The sequence below is a fragment of the Denticeps clupeoides genome, chromosome 15 (assembly GCF_900700375.1).
Source record: "Denticeps clupeoides chromosome 15, fDenClu1.1, whole genome shotgun sequence".
Classification (NCBI taxonomy): domain Eukaryota; kingdom Metazoa; phylum Chordata; class Actinopteri; order Clupeiformes; family Denticipitidae; genus Denticeps; species Denticeps clupeoides.
The window spans coordinates 682,824-701,720 of NC_041721.1; the positions used below are offsets into that span (position 1 = coordinate 682,824).

The window sequence follows — 18,897 nt, forward strand, 5'->3', positions numbered from 1 at the left end:
GTGTGCTGTGTGTGATGTGTGAGTTGTGTGTAAGTGAGGTGTGTGAGTGGTGAGTTGTGGTGTGTTTTGTGGGTTGTGTGAGTGTGTGTGTGTGTGTGATGGTGTGTGTGTAGGTGAGTGTGTGAGTGTGTGTGTGTGTGTTTAGCCACGTCCTCTGGGATTACGCTGTAATCCTCCTGCGGCCTCGAACCCCGACCGCACCTATAAACACGGTTGCTCTGACGTGCCGATTTTCCACCATTTACACGGTGGCTTGTGACCCAGATTGAAGCGGCGGGTCACGACCTTTTAATCTGATGCTCGCCGGCTGAATACAGCGCCGCCCGTTTCCACCTTCACAAAGTCCGGCTCGGCCGAACGGGGTTCAGGAAACCATGGCAACGCAACTTAACCCCTCATGCGGATTGGGGACGCAGCAACTCAGGACGAGAGAGGAGCCAGGACCACCGGGCCGAGACCCCTCTGGCCTCCTCTCTTGTGCTGGTTTGCCGGGCAGCCTCGCGCTTCTCCATGCGGTTAACGGCGGTGACGGCGGTTATTTTCAATATGCAAAATGCTGCACCGCGGTTGTGTTTCACTTTGCCTGTTGAACGAGACGTAGACCGTGTTCTCTGGCTGGGACGGTCTCTTTTCTCAAATAAAACTTTAACCAAAAGTCTGCATGCTGGCACCATCATAACTCAACTCTTTCATTTTTCTTTCTTCCATCCCATTTCTTCCTTCTTTCTTTCCTTCTTTCTCTCTTTTCATTCCCTTTTTTTGCATTGTAGCTAAACTAAGATATTCCATGCATGAGTCCAGTGCTAACACTCATAGCCGGACAGTGGCTGCTGACCGCAGGCTGCACAAATGCATGAGGAGAGCTCCGCCCAGCCCGGCCGCGGGAGCCCCCAGGTACCGCCACCCCGCTCCACCCCGAAAAGGACTGATTTCAGTAACGCGCGCCACATGCGCTGACCCTGAGAGGTCAAATTAGGGTAACGTTGTTGTGTAATTGTGCGTCTGTGTCCCCGCTGTCCTCCGTCTGTCCTCTAGTTTATGGTGAAATGTGACTCTGTGAAGGACAGAATTGATTTTTTATGGAGTAAGATTAGAGGTTCAGGTTTTTTCGTGGAGCACACTGCACTGTTCAGTATATCTGCAGATTTGCATTTTAAATGTGACGGTATTTCTGTGATCTAATGTGATGGAAATTCTCTTTTTGCCCCAAGTGAACAGCCTGGCTCGTTCCAAGTACTGCTGACCGACGCCCCGGATGGGGTCTGGAGAGCCAATAAAGATGCTGCCATTGGCCAACCCCCATCCAGTCACCTGAAATGTCACCTGCCCCCAAGCCAAGCTCCGCCTACTCGTTCGCTGAGCCGCCCACAGCATATATTCCCGTCCCACAACCACAATTTCCCATCCAGGGCGGGCAGTAGAGAACAGGAGGGGCTAGAAAAAGAGGAGGAGCCAGAGGGCACCAGGCCTGACCTCAAGCACCTGACCATCTCGCTCCCCTGCCTCCAGCTGCCCGAGGAGGAGAGCAAACTTCAGACCCAGAGCAGGGTCTCACACCCCATCCTCCCATCTCCGGACGTTGCCCTGGACCGCCGGGCTCCTCCTGCCGCGCCCAGTCACACCCGACCTACAGCAGGGGATCAAGGTGCAGACAAGAGGTCCCCACCACCTACCACCACGCGCTACTGGTCCTCCTGGAGTCTGGACCGCCCTGACGCCGTGGTGGCTGCCTATGACACGCCGCCGGACCAGAATCACTACGCTGACTGGGGACCCTGTTCATCTTCTCACCAGGAGGAGGCGCCGTGGACCTCCAGGGCCAGCAGCAGCACACCACGTCCTTCACCCAACGACAGGAATCCTGTGGAGCAGGAGATCTCAGAGCTGGACACTCTGTACCAGGCCAGCCTGATGGCGGGACCCAACCTCCATGCTGCTGCCACCAGACAGGGTGAGTTGGGACAAACGTCTCATGCTGCCTGACGTAGGAACCATGGGAACCAACCAGGTTTTAATAATCTTGGCTGTGATGGCAGCACTTCACACTCTCGTCTTCTCTCCACCAACGGGGACGGTGTCCAACAGTCCTGACGTGTTTCTGCTGAACACATTCTTATAATTCACTCATGTTATTGAGCGTCTCATCAAGCGGCTGACGATGATGACGATAGTGAACAAAGCCGCCATGACGGTAGAACGAGGCGTCCAGACTTTTAACTGATGGGGCTCTCTGTTGTCTTCAGATTTAGAATTCAGTGAAATCGTATATTCCTATTCACCATAACCATGATTTAAATATGAAATATTATTATATACGTTATATAAAAGCTACAGAAAGGAGGTATGTTTTCTCATAATAATCTCATTATTTTTGCCAGCCACCCGTAAGCTGCTGTTCGGGCTGGGCCGCTCCCAGACCCCCACCGCTGATATCGAGCGATGCGCTTACGGGCCACCAGGTGGGGGCGGCCTCGGCCCCGCGGCAGACCACAACGCTGTAAGAAAGATTGATCCGGATTTATTTGATTTGTGGAGTTCTGATGATTGGTGGCATTTAACAGCAAAGGTTCTGTGCTGTATAGATAAGAACTAGAGGTAAATTAGAACTTTTATATGAAATGTAAATGGAGTCTACATGTAAAAATGCATGGTTGACCAATATTGAATCTCAGAAGAATTTTGTTGTGCGTGTGTGTGTGTGTGTGTGTGTGTGTGTGTGTAGGATGTGCATTGCGAGCACGACCCTGGCTGTGACCCTGATCACCTGAGACACCTCGCCCGCAGTCTGAGTGGCACCGTCATTGGCCATCGCCGTGGCCGGCTGGCCTTGTCCCGCAGCTTTGTGAGTTTATAGATCCACTCACACACATAGTATTTGTTATTTATGTGTTGTCACTATAGATAAATCAGTTTTTATACACTTATACAAGTAGTTTATCTTACAGGTAGGTCATGTAGTCATAGCAACAGCACATAACAACTTAAAAATATCTTCCACATAAGACACTCTTGGGCTAAAGAGAGAAGAAGATGATGATTCTGCTGTTGTATGGTGTCCAACATTTACTTCTTATAAAATCACATACAGTTTGCCTCTATGGGCTTTGACAGGCCCAACAGTTGACACCCAACACACTTTGACCCTTTCTGCTTACAAAGAAAAACTCAGTGAGGAAAAAAGGGTGAGAGAGGGGACAGTAGGTGTCAGAGAGGGGACAGTAGGTGTCAGTGCAGAGTTGGTAATGATTTGAGATTTTTAGGAGGAAAAAGTGCTATACTGCGCCTCTGTCCATGGTTGAAGGTACTGGACAGTGAAGAGTAGGTTTTAGTCCGGTGTCATGGTGTACACTGCGTGTCCACTATAATGCTACTGGTCCATTTGAAGATCCCTGAAGCTTCAGTGGTGGTGGTTGTGGTGACCCTCTGATACATTTCATACTGGTACATCTCGTCAGCAGCTCACTGCCAGGAACCAGGACCTAGAGACAGATAAGACTCGGGTGGCTGGGACTGAGTGGTTAAGGTAGATGCCTGCTTACATGTCGAGTGCGACAAGGGCCCCAGTGGACTATCTAGGACAGCATAGATGAGATGAGCATCATAGTAATATAAATAGTATTTCTAGTTCATATAGTTGTTATGGAGTTGTTATGGAGTTATGGAGTTGTTATGGAGCAGGAAGGCTTTTCCAGTTCTGTAGCAGAAGCTCATCCACCTGCTGAGAACTTGTTAATTCTCGTTACCAGTAGGGCAATATTCTAACGTCCCTCAGGTAATCAGGGACCAGTCTATGTTAATATGCTAATAAAAGAACTGTGTAGTCTTTTTACCAGTAGCCAGTGCAGTGAGAACAGAATCAGTGTGATGTGAAATCTTCTCGTTCTACAGTAGTCAGAATTATTGAATTATTGAAGCAGCACTTTGGAAAGTGAAGTTGATTGTCACTGTGAAAAACTGCAGCACAGCACACAGTGACACAGTGAAACGTGTTCTCTGTATTTAACCATAAGCCCAGTGATCAGGGGAACCTCAGTGGCACCTTGGCGGTTTGGGATTCAAACCCATAACTTTTGATTTCATGGCCGCCACCACTGCTCAACGACTTTTTACATTACTGTGAGATGATGCCGGCTTCCAATAAGTAGAGCGTTGCAGTAGTCCATTCTTGACATTATAAATCATGTCTGGTGAATGTCTTAGCTTTCAATATTGCAGAGGTGAAAGAATGCAGTCTTACAAATGTTGCTTATGTGATTCTTGAAAGACAAATTATTGTGATTCCCAGGGCTTTGCCGGTTGTACATGGTGGTGGGAAACCCATCAATATTGACTGTGAAGTCGAATACATTGTGGTTCATCCACTCTTCTCCGCATCTGGTGGAGATGTTCATTTGTGCGTCATCTGCATATACCGAGAGAACCGTATTTCATTTACATTTACATTTACATTTACATTTACATTTACATTTACATTTACGACATTTGGCAGACGCCCGTATGCAGTGCGACTTACAACATGCTTTCAAGTTACCATGGATGAAGAGATCAATTCCGGTTCACTAGGACCCCAACTATGAATACATTTTATTCACTCTGTTGTAGATTCTGTACACAAAGTTCGACAATAAGAAAATTACAATTTAATCTAAATATTCTTTAAAGAGGAACGTCTTGAGCTGCCGTGTGAAGGTGCTCAGTGACTGAGCTGTTCTGACCTCGAGGGGAAGTTCATTCCACCACCGAGGGGCCAAGACGGAGAAGAGTCTAGATGAATGTTTTCCTTTTACCTTCAGAGATGGAGGGACCAGCCGAGCAGTATTGGTCCTAATATTGACCCTTGGGGTGCTTCATATTTGACCAATGCTTTTCCAGAACATTCACCAGTGATATTGACAAAAGTGTAAAGATTAGATATGAATCAAACCATCCAAGTGCACAGCCTCTGATTCCTTCAAAGTTTCAAAACTGTTTAGTAGAATGTGGTGGTCAACAGTATGAAATGCAGCGCTGACTTACGGTCTGTAAAAGGTCATATTCGTATGATCAGAGCTTGCGATGTGCTGCTTTTAAACAGTTCTGAATTTCTTCCTACAGGAGGGCTCTGGTGGGTGTCAGAGTTTCTGGCTGTGCCTCACAGGGGTCAAGCTGTCAGCAACAACACCAGGAAAGGGGGCGGGTCCACAGTGAGCCCCGCCCTCTGCGCTTGCTGGCCTAAAGCATGATTATGCTTGCAACCGTCCTTCCATCTTCCGGCCAGCCAACGCTTCTCCTGACACGTGCTGACTGCCGGTCTGGATGTAGGGTGAGGAGAAGGCGTGGCTGGGCGTGGCAGGATGAGCTTCGCCAGCAACCACTGCATTTGTTGCACACTTTTATGGAGCACTTTGCGCTTTCTTTCAACCCTCCCTTCACCTCTCTTCTTCCTCCCACGTCCCACGTCCCACGTCCTGGTCTCCTTTCTGGCCGAAGAGCAGCATCTTTCTCTTCTCCAGCCTCATCGGCAGCGGTACGGACAGCAGCTGACTCTGTTTGTACATTTGTATTTTTTTTTTTTTTCTGACTGCATGTACAGACAGCGATTTTGGGGGGACGGCCTTCAACTGTACCCCACCCCCTAAGCACTCACCCACAAATGAGTGCGTTAAGGGGAGGGGCCAGGAGTCAACCTCGTTACATCATTGCTCTCCATTTTTTGTAAGACGCATAATTATCTGTTAATCTGCATTAATATGACTGCAGGAAGACTTAATTTATACTTTGGGTGAAAAATGTTGACTGGGGAACGGCAAAAATGTGACGCATGCTTTTCTGCGCCTGGTTATTTGAAAGGTTTTTGCACTGGAGGCCGGATTCGGTGCATTTGTTAAAATAGGTAACCAGAGGCACGATGGTGAATAAACTTGTTAGAAATGTAGTACAGAAGCACTTATAAAAATACCTATTTTTAAAAATAATTTTAAATTGTCTTTATACCAGCCGGAGCCATGATCACAAAAGGAGGCACAACATTTGTCCCCTAAAGTATAAAGCGAGCTTTAGGTGTAGATCCATCCCTTCTACCGCTGTTGGATTATCAACAACCGCCATCGTAACATTTCTTTTTTTTTCCTCTTTCAATGCAGAATTGTTTTAGTTGTAGGGGGCGGAGCCTACAGTGTACCCATTTTTTGCACTAATTTGTCGTCGAAGGACTTTTACGTCGTAGAAGAGGATTTTGTTACCTCATCTCTGTGCCGCGTGTGTGCCCTCTGCTGGAAAAGACGAATGACAGCGGGATTTATTCCTCTTTCTCCTACACGGGCATTCCCTGTGACTCCTGCTGTCACAGGCCAGGCTGCTTATACGGTCCAGGAAACCATATTATATTACTTCACGTAAAGAAGAAACACAAAATGACGGGCCACAAAAATATTACAGAGGAATGGAGAAAACTGTTATGACGTTATGGAATGTTCATTATTTAAAGTGGTAATAATTTTTATCTGCATTAAGACAAGTATAGTACACTTCAGAAGTGTAGCACTGGGGACAAACGGCTATGTGACAGCTCTCCCGTTTATAAAGGGAGACATGCCAAGTTCTAACTTATTCTTTTTCTGCAGCAACGCTGAGCATTGAGTGACCGGTGAGGATGCAGTAGGGAAAGTTTATAGAACTTTTTCAGACAGAAGACATTCTTACAAAAGCCGATTGGTCTTTTAATCTGACAGCAGTTAAATGACACACTGTCATAGTCTAATATATTTTAACTTGGAGACTCTCATGACTTAATGTGTGTTGATTTAACCTTTAATGCAAGATTAATTTCTTCTAACCAAAGAATGTCACTAATATTGTCTAAGGGGAGAGACAGAGAGATGAATAATGATGATTATTGTTTTGAATTATTATTCTGGAGAATGTAGCAACTGAGGCTATGCAACAAAACTCCACCCCAAACTACCAGCAAACCATGAGATTATGGCCACGCCTCTTGCTTCTACACAGAAGGGCGTGGCCGGACGTGTTGGTGTATGTGAGCGGAGTGAATGGGGAGGAGAGAAAGGCCGGTTCTGGGGGGTGGGAGCGGGAAAACGAGGACGACTTGTATTTTTGCAATAAAGTTATTACCGATGCACTCCAGCAGGGGCGCTGCAGAAGCTGCTTTATTGCATTCCTCGTTTTTTTTTTGCATGTTCACTTGCACCAGATCTCAGGCCAGCACGTCACAAAGCTGTGATCTGACTTCAAAGCGAGCGTACTTTGCAGACGCGCCTTCTCATATTGTTCAGCACATGTTGGTGAACTAAAGCGGATGCTGGCGGTATTTTACTAGCCTTATCAAGGACAGTCTATCTGATGAAGGGTTCTGATGTGGTTTGAGGAAAGCCACGATGCCGGCAGACAGCGGCGTGGCCCCGAGCGACCTTCACCACATCGTTCTGCTGGGAATGATCGCGTTCTCATACGCACACAGACACACGTCAATCATGCATCGTAATTATGTACGTTAGTCACATTTGTCCTGTCAATGTCACTAAAAAGCTCGTCCTACGTAAATGAGAGCATTTCACACCTTCACCCATCAGCGTGTAACAGTTGTTCACCACTAGGTGTCACCATGTGTCCTCTTTCACACTCCACACACACACTCCACACACACACACACACACACATGCTTAAATTCATTGATGAATTAGGTAAATGATATTGTATGAGGACCAGAACATGGCCGTCTATATATTGCATAATTCCATGTTCTGAAAGGGGGTGTGGTCTCCCTGTCGTTTCTCAGGTTTGAGAGAAATGTCATGGTTTTACCTGCAGACTGGAGACGTAGGAGACGTAACGCGTGAATACTGGTCAACTCTCGCCGCAGACTTTACTCCAACTCGCCAGGCGCCAGTATAAAACATGCACAGTGGGACATGCACACTACTCTCATGTTGCAAGCTCGCAGCTGCACATGCATGCTGGTTTTGCATAGTAGCACCTCTGTGGTTTTCACACTTCCACTCAGTTTCCGACTAATCTTTAAACATTTTTTACAAATACATTTTTTGTTCTAATGTAAGAACAAATAATCCGAAAACTTGGGTGGTAGTAGCCTAGTGGTAACACACTCGCCTATGAACCAGAAGTCCCAGGTTCAAACCCCGCTTACTACCATTGTGTCCCTGAGCAGGACACTTAACCCTGAGTGTCTCCAGGGGGGGACTGTCCCTGTAACCACTGACTTTAAGTCGCTCTGGATAAGGGCGTCTGATAAATGCTGTAAATGTATGAACCAGGGCGAATGTAATCTGTCCAAAAATCCACTCCTTCTGGGATCCACGCTGGACAGGAAGTGAGAAGTGCTTTAAAATCCCACAATACTCAGAAACTCGCCGTTGGTTCCTTCTTCTTTCGACATGTGATAAATACCGCCGTGAGAAGCTGCTCTCCAGACCCGCGTCCGGAAGCCGGAGGGAATCCCGAACGGACGGTAAGTTTACGCTGGAAGGGCGGGATGATTTATTCATTCACATGTTGCTCGGTGAATAAGAAACAAGACGTGGCTACTTGCTAGATGCCCATGCAGCCCAGCCATGTAAATTGGAACAACAGTTACGAATGTTAAGTTGACTCACATGAAGAAGGCAGGTGCTTTCTGTGACCTCTGACCCCGCCCCCCATCTTAATGCATTTGACATTTACAGCATTTAGCAGACGCCCTTATCCAGAGTGACTTACAATCAGTAGTTACAGGGACAATCACCCTGGAGACACTCAGGGACACGATGGTAGTAAGTGGGATTTGAACCTGGGTCTTCTGGTTCATAGGCGAGTGTGTTACCCACTAGGCCACTACCACCCTAATGCCAGGCGTTAGTTGACGTGCAACATGCTCTGCTCCTCACATCTTATGCTGTCGTCTGATGCTACCTCGTCACATTCGGTTGAGTGTCATGAACAGAGATGCATTTTAAGTGCAAGAAATGAAATTAGAGAGAAATGAACCATCTGTTTTCATTTTAGTCCAATTACTTACAACACGCGCATGAAGACTTTTATATATTTACAGCGTTTACCAGACGGCCTTGTCCAGAGCGACTTACAGTCAGTAGTTACAGGGACAGTCCCCCCCTGGAGACACTCAGGGTTAAGTGTCCTGCTCAGGGTTCTGGTTTAGAGGCGAGTGTGTTACCCACAATTTAACAGGTAAAAATGTTAAAACAAGGAAAAAAAAAAAACAAGGTTACGCTGGACCGGAATTTCAAGTAAGTGCAATTAACTCCTTCGAAGAAGGCAGGTTCTTTCTGTGACCTCTGACCCCCATTTTAATGCCAGGCGCAATAAAACCTATTTCATGCTCTGCTCCTTCTGTAGCTTCAGGCGCATTTTTACACTCCGGCTGCTGGGATTGGACCTGCTGACTCGCCCGTGTTCCGCGTTCTATGTTCTAAACCCACCGTTCGGGTTCCTTTTTTGAAGGGCATTTCGGCGTTTGGCCGCCGCTCAGTTCATGTTTCGTTGTCGCAGTTTGTCTGCAGCGTTTTCCTGTCGTAAATTGAAGCAGCACCCCGCTGCTCGCCTGCTACTTGCTCTTCAAAAGAAACCCTACCAAACCACACACGTCTTCACGTGAAGAGGCCTTCTGCACCAGGCTTAACAGCATCTACAGGATTTCCTGAGCATTTACAAATTAATATGGCGTGGAAACGAGCGTAAAACGGCAGGGCCGGGAAATTTCACAACTATAATATAAGCCGGGAACGAAGATTTCTTGCACACGGTCAGCTTCGGTTTATCAGTAATTAGATGAGAGCGATCAGATGCCTCTTTATTAATAACTGCACAGTTTTGGGGCGGATTGTGATGGCATGCCGGGGTTGGGGGTTGGAAAGGCGCGTTTGCACCGTGGTTTTGGCAGCGCTGTGACCACATGGGTTTGTTGAAACTTCCTCTTCTTCGGTGTTTCGTGCTGTTGCCTTCTGAGCAAGTGAAGATGTGCGAGACCCTCCGGTTCTCAACTTGTCACCTTTCAGGGTTTGGCTCTGGTGTGACGGGGACGTTAATTCACGTGACCGGAGCACCGCAGTGTCCACACACTGTTTTCCTGAATGTATTTTATCCACTGGAATTATCATCCACAATTTTCTCAACATTAGGCATCGAAATTATCCAGAAAATCGAAATAATGAACAACAGAATAATTATAATTAAAATGTATTGAACTTATTATAGGTTGAGATGTTTTAGTATACATAGTGTTACATGGAATACTTGATGAATCACAGATATTATCAGTGGCCTTTTTTTGTACAATTCTCCAAAATTGCAGCCATATAAAAAAAAATTCGTCCATTTTAATTATATTAATTATAATTATATGCACCCTTGGTGTTGACTTTGGCTTTTTGTGTCAGTGTCACATGCGTTTTTTTTTTTTTTTTTAAATGAGTCATGTGACCAAAACCACTGAGGAGGGTCACCATGTAGTCCAGGACATGGAGACTTTGGACACAGCAGTCTGGACTCGCTGATTTCGGCCCAGCGTTGTGGCTGCAGGTGAACCGTGCGAGAAAAGACACTCATATTATGTCACCCGTGCGTCGCCTGTGTCAAACCTTTATGGTTTCGTATGCTAATTAGAAACCATTTAGGTCAACACCTTGCACGCATAATCTGCATTCAGACAGGAAACGTGTATAAAACCACCGGCCCCCTCCCCACTTTACTCTCCATGCCGAAGTTGCAGCTTCTGAAAGTCTTGCAGAAAGGTACGTTTTTTCAAGTCCTCCGAACATCTCGACTGTCTTTTAAATATTTCATAGCTGCTTTAAATCATAGTTTTACTGCTCGTCTCCGTTTCTTTTAGGGTCTCTTCACAGTTTACGGCGTGAACGATTTCAGTGAAAATCAACCCAATGGCTGGGATTTCAGAAAACATCTCTGCATGGACAACAGTTGTCACCATAAACCACATCGATGTCGGGTAAAACGGCTCATTCCACACCTCCCTTCGCTGATTATCCACTCTTTTTACGTGTGGTGACCAAATATTATTTGAACCATTTGGATGAAGAGTGTCTGGTTTTTAAATCCTGGCCAGAGAAGCGGCCGGGTGGCCGGGTCTGAGGTGGAAATGTGATCAGCGGCCATGATCAAGCCAGAATATGATGCATGAAACCTCAGCCATGAACATGGATGCATTTAGGTGCGAGAAATCAGAACTTGCGGCGCATTACTAGCCAGCTAAGTGCAGAAACGGTAGCTGTTAACTTCCCTCGACCCTCAACTGAACGTACGAAAGGAACCAAAAGAGTGGGTAAAATCCTGGACTGGCCACTGAAGAAGACTCCTCTCACATTTTCATCATTCATTTTAGGTGCAAGAAATGACGTAGATAACTTCAACCCTCCATTTTATTCCTTTACCTTTCTATTCCTCTGCTTTCATTTTAGGAATATGACTTATTTTGAAGACTATGAGGACTTCACTCTTGATTATAGTAAAATTGGTGCCAGTGCTCCATGTGCTTATGAGCAGTACAGTGCCAACTTCCTGCCAGCTCTCTACTCGACGTTCTTCGTGCTGGGCTTCCTGGGCAACATCCTGGTTCCCTGGGTCATCATGAACGGGGCGCGGGTGCGGAACATGACCGACGTGTGCCTGGTCAACCTGGCCTTGGCCGACCTGGCTTTGGTCTGCACCTTGCCCTTCCTCGCCCACCAGGAGCGGTCACAATGGGTGTTTGGAGAGGGCATGTGCAAAATGGTCCTGGGCGTCTACTACATTGCGTTCATCTCCGGCATCTTTTTCGTAACCATGATGAGCATTGACCGCTACCTGGCCATCGTCCATGCCGTCTACGCCATGAGGGTCCGCACCAGGACATATGGGATGATTGCTAGTCTGTGTGTCTGGATAGCAGGAGTTCTGATATCGCTTCCAGAGTTAATGGTCTTGGGAACCTTTTCTCACCGCAATACGGACAACGTTAGTTTGGTTTACTGCAAAACTGTCTACAAAGACCAAGCGAATCTGCGTGCTTTCGATGTCTTCAAAATTAACGTTCTGGGCTTCCTGGTTCCCACGTGCATCATGGGATTCTGCTACTTCAGGATCTTGGGCCGGCTCTATAGCATCCGCTCGTCCAAGAGGCAGGCGGTGCGCCTGGTCATCTTGGTGATGGTGGTGTTCCTGTTCTGCTGGGCGCCGTACAACGTCCTGTATTTCTTAAAGGGTCTGGAGATCTGCCACGTTCTCTCCAAATGCAACGTCAGCAAGTTCATTGCGCTGGGCCTGCAGATCACCGAGATCCTGGCCTACTTCCACTGCTGCCTGAACCCGGTTCTCTACGCCTTCGTGGGGGAGAAGTTCAGGCGCCACCTCTTCCGCCTGCTCAGCAGGGTGCCCTGCCTGCCGTGCCGGCTCATCAAGAGCTGGCTGACCACAGCGTCCGGGTCGGTGTACTCGGTCAGCTCCAGCATGGACGAGCGGACCTCTACTGTCTGAGGACGTCTCCATCCGGACCTGCAGAGGCCTTCAGGAAGCTTGTTAACATCTGTGGAAATTACACCAACTGTCAGGGGTCCAATGTCATTATTGTTGGTTATTGTCATTAGACCTGTGAGACCGGTTCTGCAGAAGACCTCCAAGTTTGAGAACGTGACTTTTCAAAGCCTCAGACCTTTTTTTGAGTCATATACACGTTTGTGCAACCGGGGATTTTTCGTCTGTGTTGTTTTTTATTTCGTAGACCACGCCCGCTTACATTATTGTTTGAGGGAAAATTAGCCGAAATTTTTCAAAGCCTCAGAATGCTTGCAAATGGAAATCCGTCACCTCGACTTGTGTACGTGTTGTTGTGAGTTTCCTGAGCGAAACCGCAGCACCAACAGCCTCCTCCTCTTCATCCCACTGAGTGTTCGGCCATGCTCCTCTCTCAGCATTAATTTAACGCAGATATCCTGTCCAATTATGATGTCCTTGTTAATAAATGACTTCTAGTTTTCTAAACCAGTGTGCGTGTCATGTTGTCACATCTTGGGTATGGTTGGCTTGGTGGAAGAGACACCATGGGCCCTATTTTACTGATAGATAGCAGAAAGTATGATTTTACTGGCAGAAAACTTTATGTATTTAGGATGTATACACACACACACACACACACACACACTAACAGTCCATAACTGCTTATTCTTTTTAGTCAGGGTCTCGGCAGACGAAGTCCATCCTGTGACAGACACACTCACAACACTCACACGTTTGTGACAATTCCCCAAGTCACTAATGTACATGCCATTGCCATTATTTTGAGCACATTTGTCACTGTAATTAAAATACTACTGAAACAGTCATTAAGCAAACAGGACCGTTAGATGACCTGCTCTAATTAAAGACTAATTAAATCTTATTTCCTCTTGTGAAAAGTGAAGTGATTGTCATGGTGAGACACTGAAGCACAGCACACGGTGACGCGGTGAAACGTGTCCTCTGTATTTAACCATCACCCTTGGTGAGCAGTGGGCGGCCATGACTGGCGCCCGGGGAGCAGTGTGTGGGGACGGGACCTTCATCAAGGGGACCTCAGTGGCAACCGGCAACCTTCCGATTACAGGGCCACTTCCTTAACCGCTAGGCCACCACTGATCCAGATGTTTTCTCCAGATAACATTCAGAAAGAAGCGCCAAACTGTATCTGGGGAGAACATCACGCCACTCGTACAAGTTGTTTTTTTCTACACCCGATACACACAGGGTGCCCTCTCCCCCGGTTTTCCCGCCTCGTTTTATTGGACGAGCCGGTCCGCGTGCCACTTCGTGACTCCGGCAGCGATGCCAGTGCATGTGCCACCGGCTCACGTGTGGCAGCCTGAATGAAGAACGTCTTCGGCGGCTATAAATAACCGCGGCGGGGAGCGCAGGGGAGGTGGACGGAGGGAAATAGAAGCCGGCGGTTATTTATACACCTCAGTCTGCCGCGAGCGAACGTGACTCACGTCCCAATTCTGCTCCGTCTCTCTCCACACTGACTCAGGGTTATTTTAAGAGACGGAACCCGAGGAAGATGAAGGTCTTCCCCGTTCACAGTTATCCTAGATTACTAATGGTTGTGTGTGTGTGTGTGTGTGTGTGTGTGTGTGTGTGTGTGTGTGTGTGTGCGCCCCATTCATGACCTGTTGACCTTCAGTCGGTAAAGTGTTGTCACACTGGACACATCTGTGACGGGCGAAGGCAGAAGCTGTGGTGCCACCAGCACCTAGGTCACAACTGCCACTGATGGCGGGGCAGGACATTGATTAGTCAGAGCTAAAGCTAATTAGCTTCGATCAGAAGGTGGTTTCCGACCAGCCGGCGTCACAGTTTCCGTATTTCCTCGGTAGTTCTGTAGAAGAGGCCGCCGGTAAAAACGGGTTCCAGAGTTTTGGTCTTGCGGCTGAAGGGCCGGACTGCGGTGGAATTCAGGGGATCTCACCACCTCGGCACTAGTTGGGTTGCCTAGCAACAGCATTCGCCAGTGCGACACCTGCCGTGGTCCTTTTACGAACTTTGTGACAAAAGATCTTCGTCAACTAACCTTTTTGATATGATGAAGACAAGATGTAAATACTACTCATGTGATGATAACTATAATGTAATATATTGTGCAATATTATTGATGAATGAAAACAAGAGTAAATATGGTTTACAAGATACAATTAGACTGAAATAGCTCTTCATTTTCGTTGATGAAAACGAGATGTTATTTTCTCGTTATTTCTCATTTAATCGTGTTATTATATTATATTGCGGTTTCTGTATCTCCCATTCGGTCGCAGAGACAGCTTCACTTTTGCAATATGCAATCATAATCAGAAGGTTGCCAGTTCGAATCCCGAGCCGCCAAGGTACCACTGAGCACTGTCCCCCCACACTGCTTACTCAGGGTGATGGTTAAATGCAGAGGACAAATCTCACTGTGCTGCTGTGTATCACTTCACTTTCACGTGTGGCGTGTCAGCGTGTGAAAGTCCCAAAGCGTGAGACTGCTAAAATGTCATCAGTTCTCATTGACTAAAACTAGACTAAAATAGTCATATTCTATTCTGACTAAAATAAGAGTAAAATGCTTGACTGGAACTTGACTAGAATAAAATGAGTCTGGACGTGACTAAGACTAATGAAGACTAAAATGACAGCTGGAAGCAAACACTTGACTAAAACTGAAATTAAGACCGGCCACCAAAAACATTGATAGTGACAAGAGAACTTCATAACTAAACAAATGCCCCTGCTGTCCAGTGACCCCATAAAACGTGTATCAACATGCACAAATCCAGGGGTTCGCCACTGGGAGACGATGAAACATCTCCATCCATGTGCATATAATTAACATCTAGAGTTCGTTTTTTTTCACAATATATAAGCGAACCACAGTCAAATTGTGGTAGAACGTGGATGGGAGGAGATTGTTTGCTTGTGTTCTTATATATTAATTTTGTACGCCTATTGAATGATCTTTTTGTTGTTTCCCCTCTGCCTGTGGGTTTTGTTCCGGGGGGCTGCGGTGGGACGCAGCAGCAGCGGCTGAGTTATTGACTGGCGAGAGGTCGAAACCGACGCTTGGGGGGGTCTATGTGAACTCGGCCCACCAATGCAATGCCCACCATCTCAGAACTTGTATGGAGTTCTGAGAAGACTTCACAAATGTTTTCTTTTTAATTGATCAAGCCCTGAATTATCATGAATTCAGATGTTAAGCCATCACTGTCCACGAATGTGACACAGGCAAGAACAAGCCATTTCTTTACTGTATGAAATGATGATTATGAAAAATATGCATACCAAAAATAAGGCTATGAACATGGCTAATGAAATCGTAAGATAATGCTGACTCCTGAATCGTGGTTTTGTTTTCCAAGAAGCTCATGGTTTCATCTGAACTGAAACTTTATTGATCTCCTGAAGCTCGTGTCCAACGGAGCCCAGTCTGTCCGCTGTGATGTCGGCCTAATGCTGAATGCTGAAGCCTGGTGGGGGTCTGATGGAGGATGGTGCTCCATTATAATTACTGATGGGGCAGGCATATAATGCGAGATGATGAATACAAAACAGAAGCTTCACCAGAAAAAAGTTAATAATAAAGAAATGGCAAGCAAACTGGATGGAAGAGCAGGGAGGAAACGACACCATGGTAATGTGACAATGACATGGTCAACGTGGTCATCTGAACAAAAGACATTTTAGACCTTTTATCGACTTGGTGCATTGAGAAATCGAGCATTAACGTGGCCTTGCTTGGGGTGTGGCCTGTCACCTACCTCCGTCCCCACAGTAGATGTACATCTCTCTCTCTCTCTTTGGGTTTGCTGCTAATCTCATGATCATGAAGGTGGCTTCATCTGTTTGAAAGCCATCTTGCCCGTCCTAATGTGTGTTTGGCCGTAGCAGAGATGCTCCAGGACAGGATTATTGTGGGATTAACATGAGGGGGTAGGGAGGGTCCTATCTCCCTTTTTTAATCATAATCCTCCCATCACTCTAAATCCCAGAAAAGAAAAGTCCACAGTGGGACGCAATCTTGCCGCAGCTCCATGACAAGGGCGGCCATATCTTTTCCTAAATGAAGTTCTGTTTGCTGAGAGAAGGTATGGGACATGTCTCGGCCTTTTCTTTTTTCTTTGCATCTTGGATGTGGTCAGGTTTCAGACAGAATTGCTCTTCAGGCTTGAAATGCCTTGTGGTGGCAACGTCCATATCCCAGTTGTGCTCTGATGCAGGAAAATTGGCTCAGATGACAGATATGAGTGTCAGTGCGTTCTGTCTGTGCGTTAGCATGCAGCCTCAGGTGAAATGAGAAGGTGAAGTCCCACCACAGATGATGAAAACCTCAGATGGGTCAACAATGAAATTGATTTGTGGTGCAATTTGCTCGTCTCCTTAGAGGCAATGGTCACTACGGATCAATAAAATGTGATTGTAAGTGTTGTTATGTGATGTTTCGCACGCTTCGAGTAGGGGAGGAATGCAGACCTCCAGAGTCATGAGATATGGCCTCCAGTCACCGCATCTCCACCACCATCATTACAACAACAAGTGAGGGAAGGTCCATCCATTCAGTCTTCTGCAGACCCATCAATGGTCCAGAAAGAGACCACCAGCAAGGATGAATATTCCACAAGAGCTCCCTGAAAAGCGCTGGAGCTCTCAGCTCAGGTTTTATTATTTTTATCTCTCCACATGCAGGACTGGGGTGCGTGCCGAACTCAGGCGAACTCTGCCGGATGGCCACGAGCGTAAACAAGACACACGGAACGCTTCCCGGCTCAAGAAGTCCTCATGGGTGGAAAATCATTTAAAACCCGCCTTCGACCCGCAGGACTTTCTCGGGAATCGGCATTACCGCCAGTAATTATGTATGCTTTCAAATCTCGCTTTCAGGCTTTCAGAGTTCTGAGGTTCCATTTATTAATATAAATATAAATATGATTTTTTTCTATTATACTTCTTAGGTCACAGTATTATTTATTTATTCATTTTTTACTTTAGGCCTTTTAATATTGAACAAATCCAAAACCATGAATCAAGTTCAGAAACCCGCATGGGGGTAGTAGCCTAGTGGGTAACACACTCGCCTGTGAACCAGAAGACCCAGGTTCAAACCCCACTTACTACCATCGTGTCCCTGAGCAGGACACTTAACCCTGAGTGTCTCCAGGAGGGGACTGTCCCTGTAACTACTGATTGTAAGTCGCTCTGGATAAGGGCGCCTGGTAAATGCAGTAAATGTAAATGTATTCCTGCCGTGTGGCCACATGGTGGAGCGGACATTGGTGTCTGTGTAACCTTCCACGTTCCCCGTTGTCAGTGTTCTGCTTCCTTGTTGGTTGTCTCCCTTGGTCCCTTGGTCTGTTCAGGTCCCCTGTCTGCGTGTGGTTCCTGTGTCACAGCCTGGCCCAGTCTGCTTTTCCCTCTCCCCATGTCCACACTCCCCTTTCCCAAAGCACCAACCCTGAATGTTGTAGGTTGATCGTGTCCCTGTTTTACAATGAACCAACCTGGTCTCGTGTCCTGTGTCCATCCTCGTGTTGTGACTCCTTCCATCTTGCATTGTTTTTTATTTTATTTAAAGAAAATATTACTAAAGAATGTGCAGAATATGGAGAATAATATTTAGTTCACACAATTGTGCTGATAACTCAGTACATACTAATTTAACAGCGCAGAGGAAGTCCGGATTGTGAAGACTGGCCAGGAAATCAGTCCCGTCTCTGGACGATCCCGATCACGACCATCAGGCAAAAGCAGGACGAACCGACTAAACAACAGCTTCTACCCTGTGGACATTTAATCCATCTTTCCACCTCGTTCTCGTGTGCAGTAAGGTTTCTTCCTCACCCTTTCATTTTAATTTGATATTTTTATCATATTTTGTGTTATATTTGTAATATACTTTGTAGAAAGCGTTTTGTTGTTGCACTGGTTAAAATGACAATAAAGATATTCCGATTCGGATTTTATTTTGTCAGCAGCGCCCAGGACTGCAGCCCCCCCTAGCTGCCAGGGCAGAGCGGGTCACTCCTGCTTCATAAAGCAGCTTTTAATAATTAGGCCGGTTTGCCCCAAATGCCAAGACTTCATTTATGAACAATTAACAGGATATTTGATCCAAATGCACGGAGCACCATGAAAAAGGGCCGGCATCAAACCTGATTTATCATGTCTACAATCGTGCATTCATCTGAAAAGCTTGTAATTCAGTGTATTTACGCTTAACAACGTAGATTTATTCCAACATGATTTATTTCAACACATTACTCTTTATAGCAACATCAGAATCTATATTCTTTCCAAATAGATATCGTTTCACTTTCTAATAACACCATCAAAGTTTCCCAGCTAGGTGGAGTCCCGTCATGCATCTTATTAAATTATTATTTCTTATTTGAC

At 46.4% G+C, this 18,897-nt stretch overlaps 2 protein-coding genes across 2 annotated transcripts in view; both read left to right on the top strand.

Moving 5' to 3' along the window:
• LOC114764417 (inactive ubiquitin carboxyl-terminal hydrolase 54-like) overlaps nt 1-7,143 on the top strand; it is a 135,729-nt gene extending 128,586 nt beyond the window's left edge. The window contains 5 exon segments of the mRNA XM_028954050.1: nt 771-894; nt 1,212-1,951; nt 2,379-2,497; nt 2,723-2,842; nt 5,095-7,143. Of these exon segments, the coding sequence (XP_028809883.1) occupies nt 771-894; nt 1,212-1,951; nt 2,379-2,497; nt 2,723-2,842; nt 5,095-5,187 (1,196 nt within the window). The 3' untranslated portion in view covers nt 5,188-7,143.
• Nucleotides 7,144-10,476: 3,333 nt separating this feature from the next.
• LOC114764890 (C-C chemokine receptor type 8-like) lies at nt 10,477-12,984 on the top strand. The gene is made up of 3 exons (XM_028954855.1): nt 10,477-10,742; nt 10,841-10,957; nt 11,427-12,984. The coding sequence occupies exons 2-3, from the start codon at nt 10,890-10,892 to the stop codon at nt 12,478-12,480; spliced, it is 1,122 nt and encodes a 373-aa protein (XP_028810688.1). The 5' UTR covers nt 10,477-10,742; nt 10,841-10,889; the 3' UTR covers nt 12,481-12,984.
• Nucleotides 12,985-18,897: the final 5,913 nt, after the last annotated feature.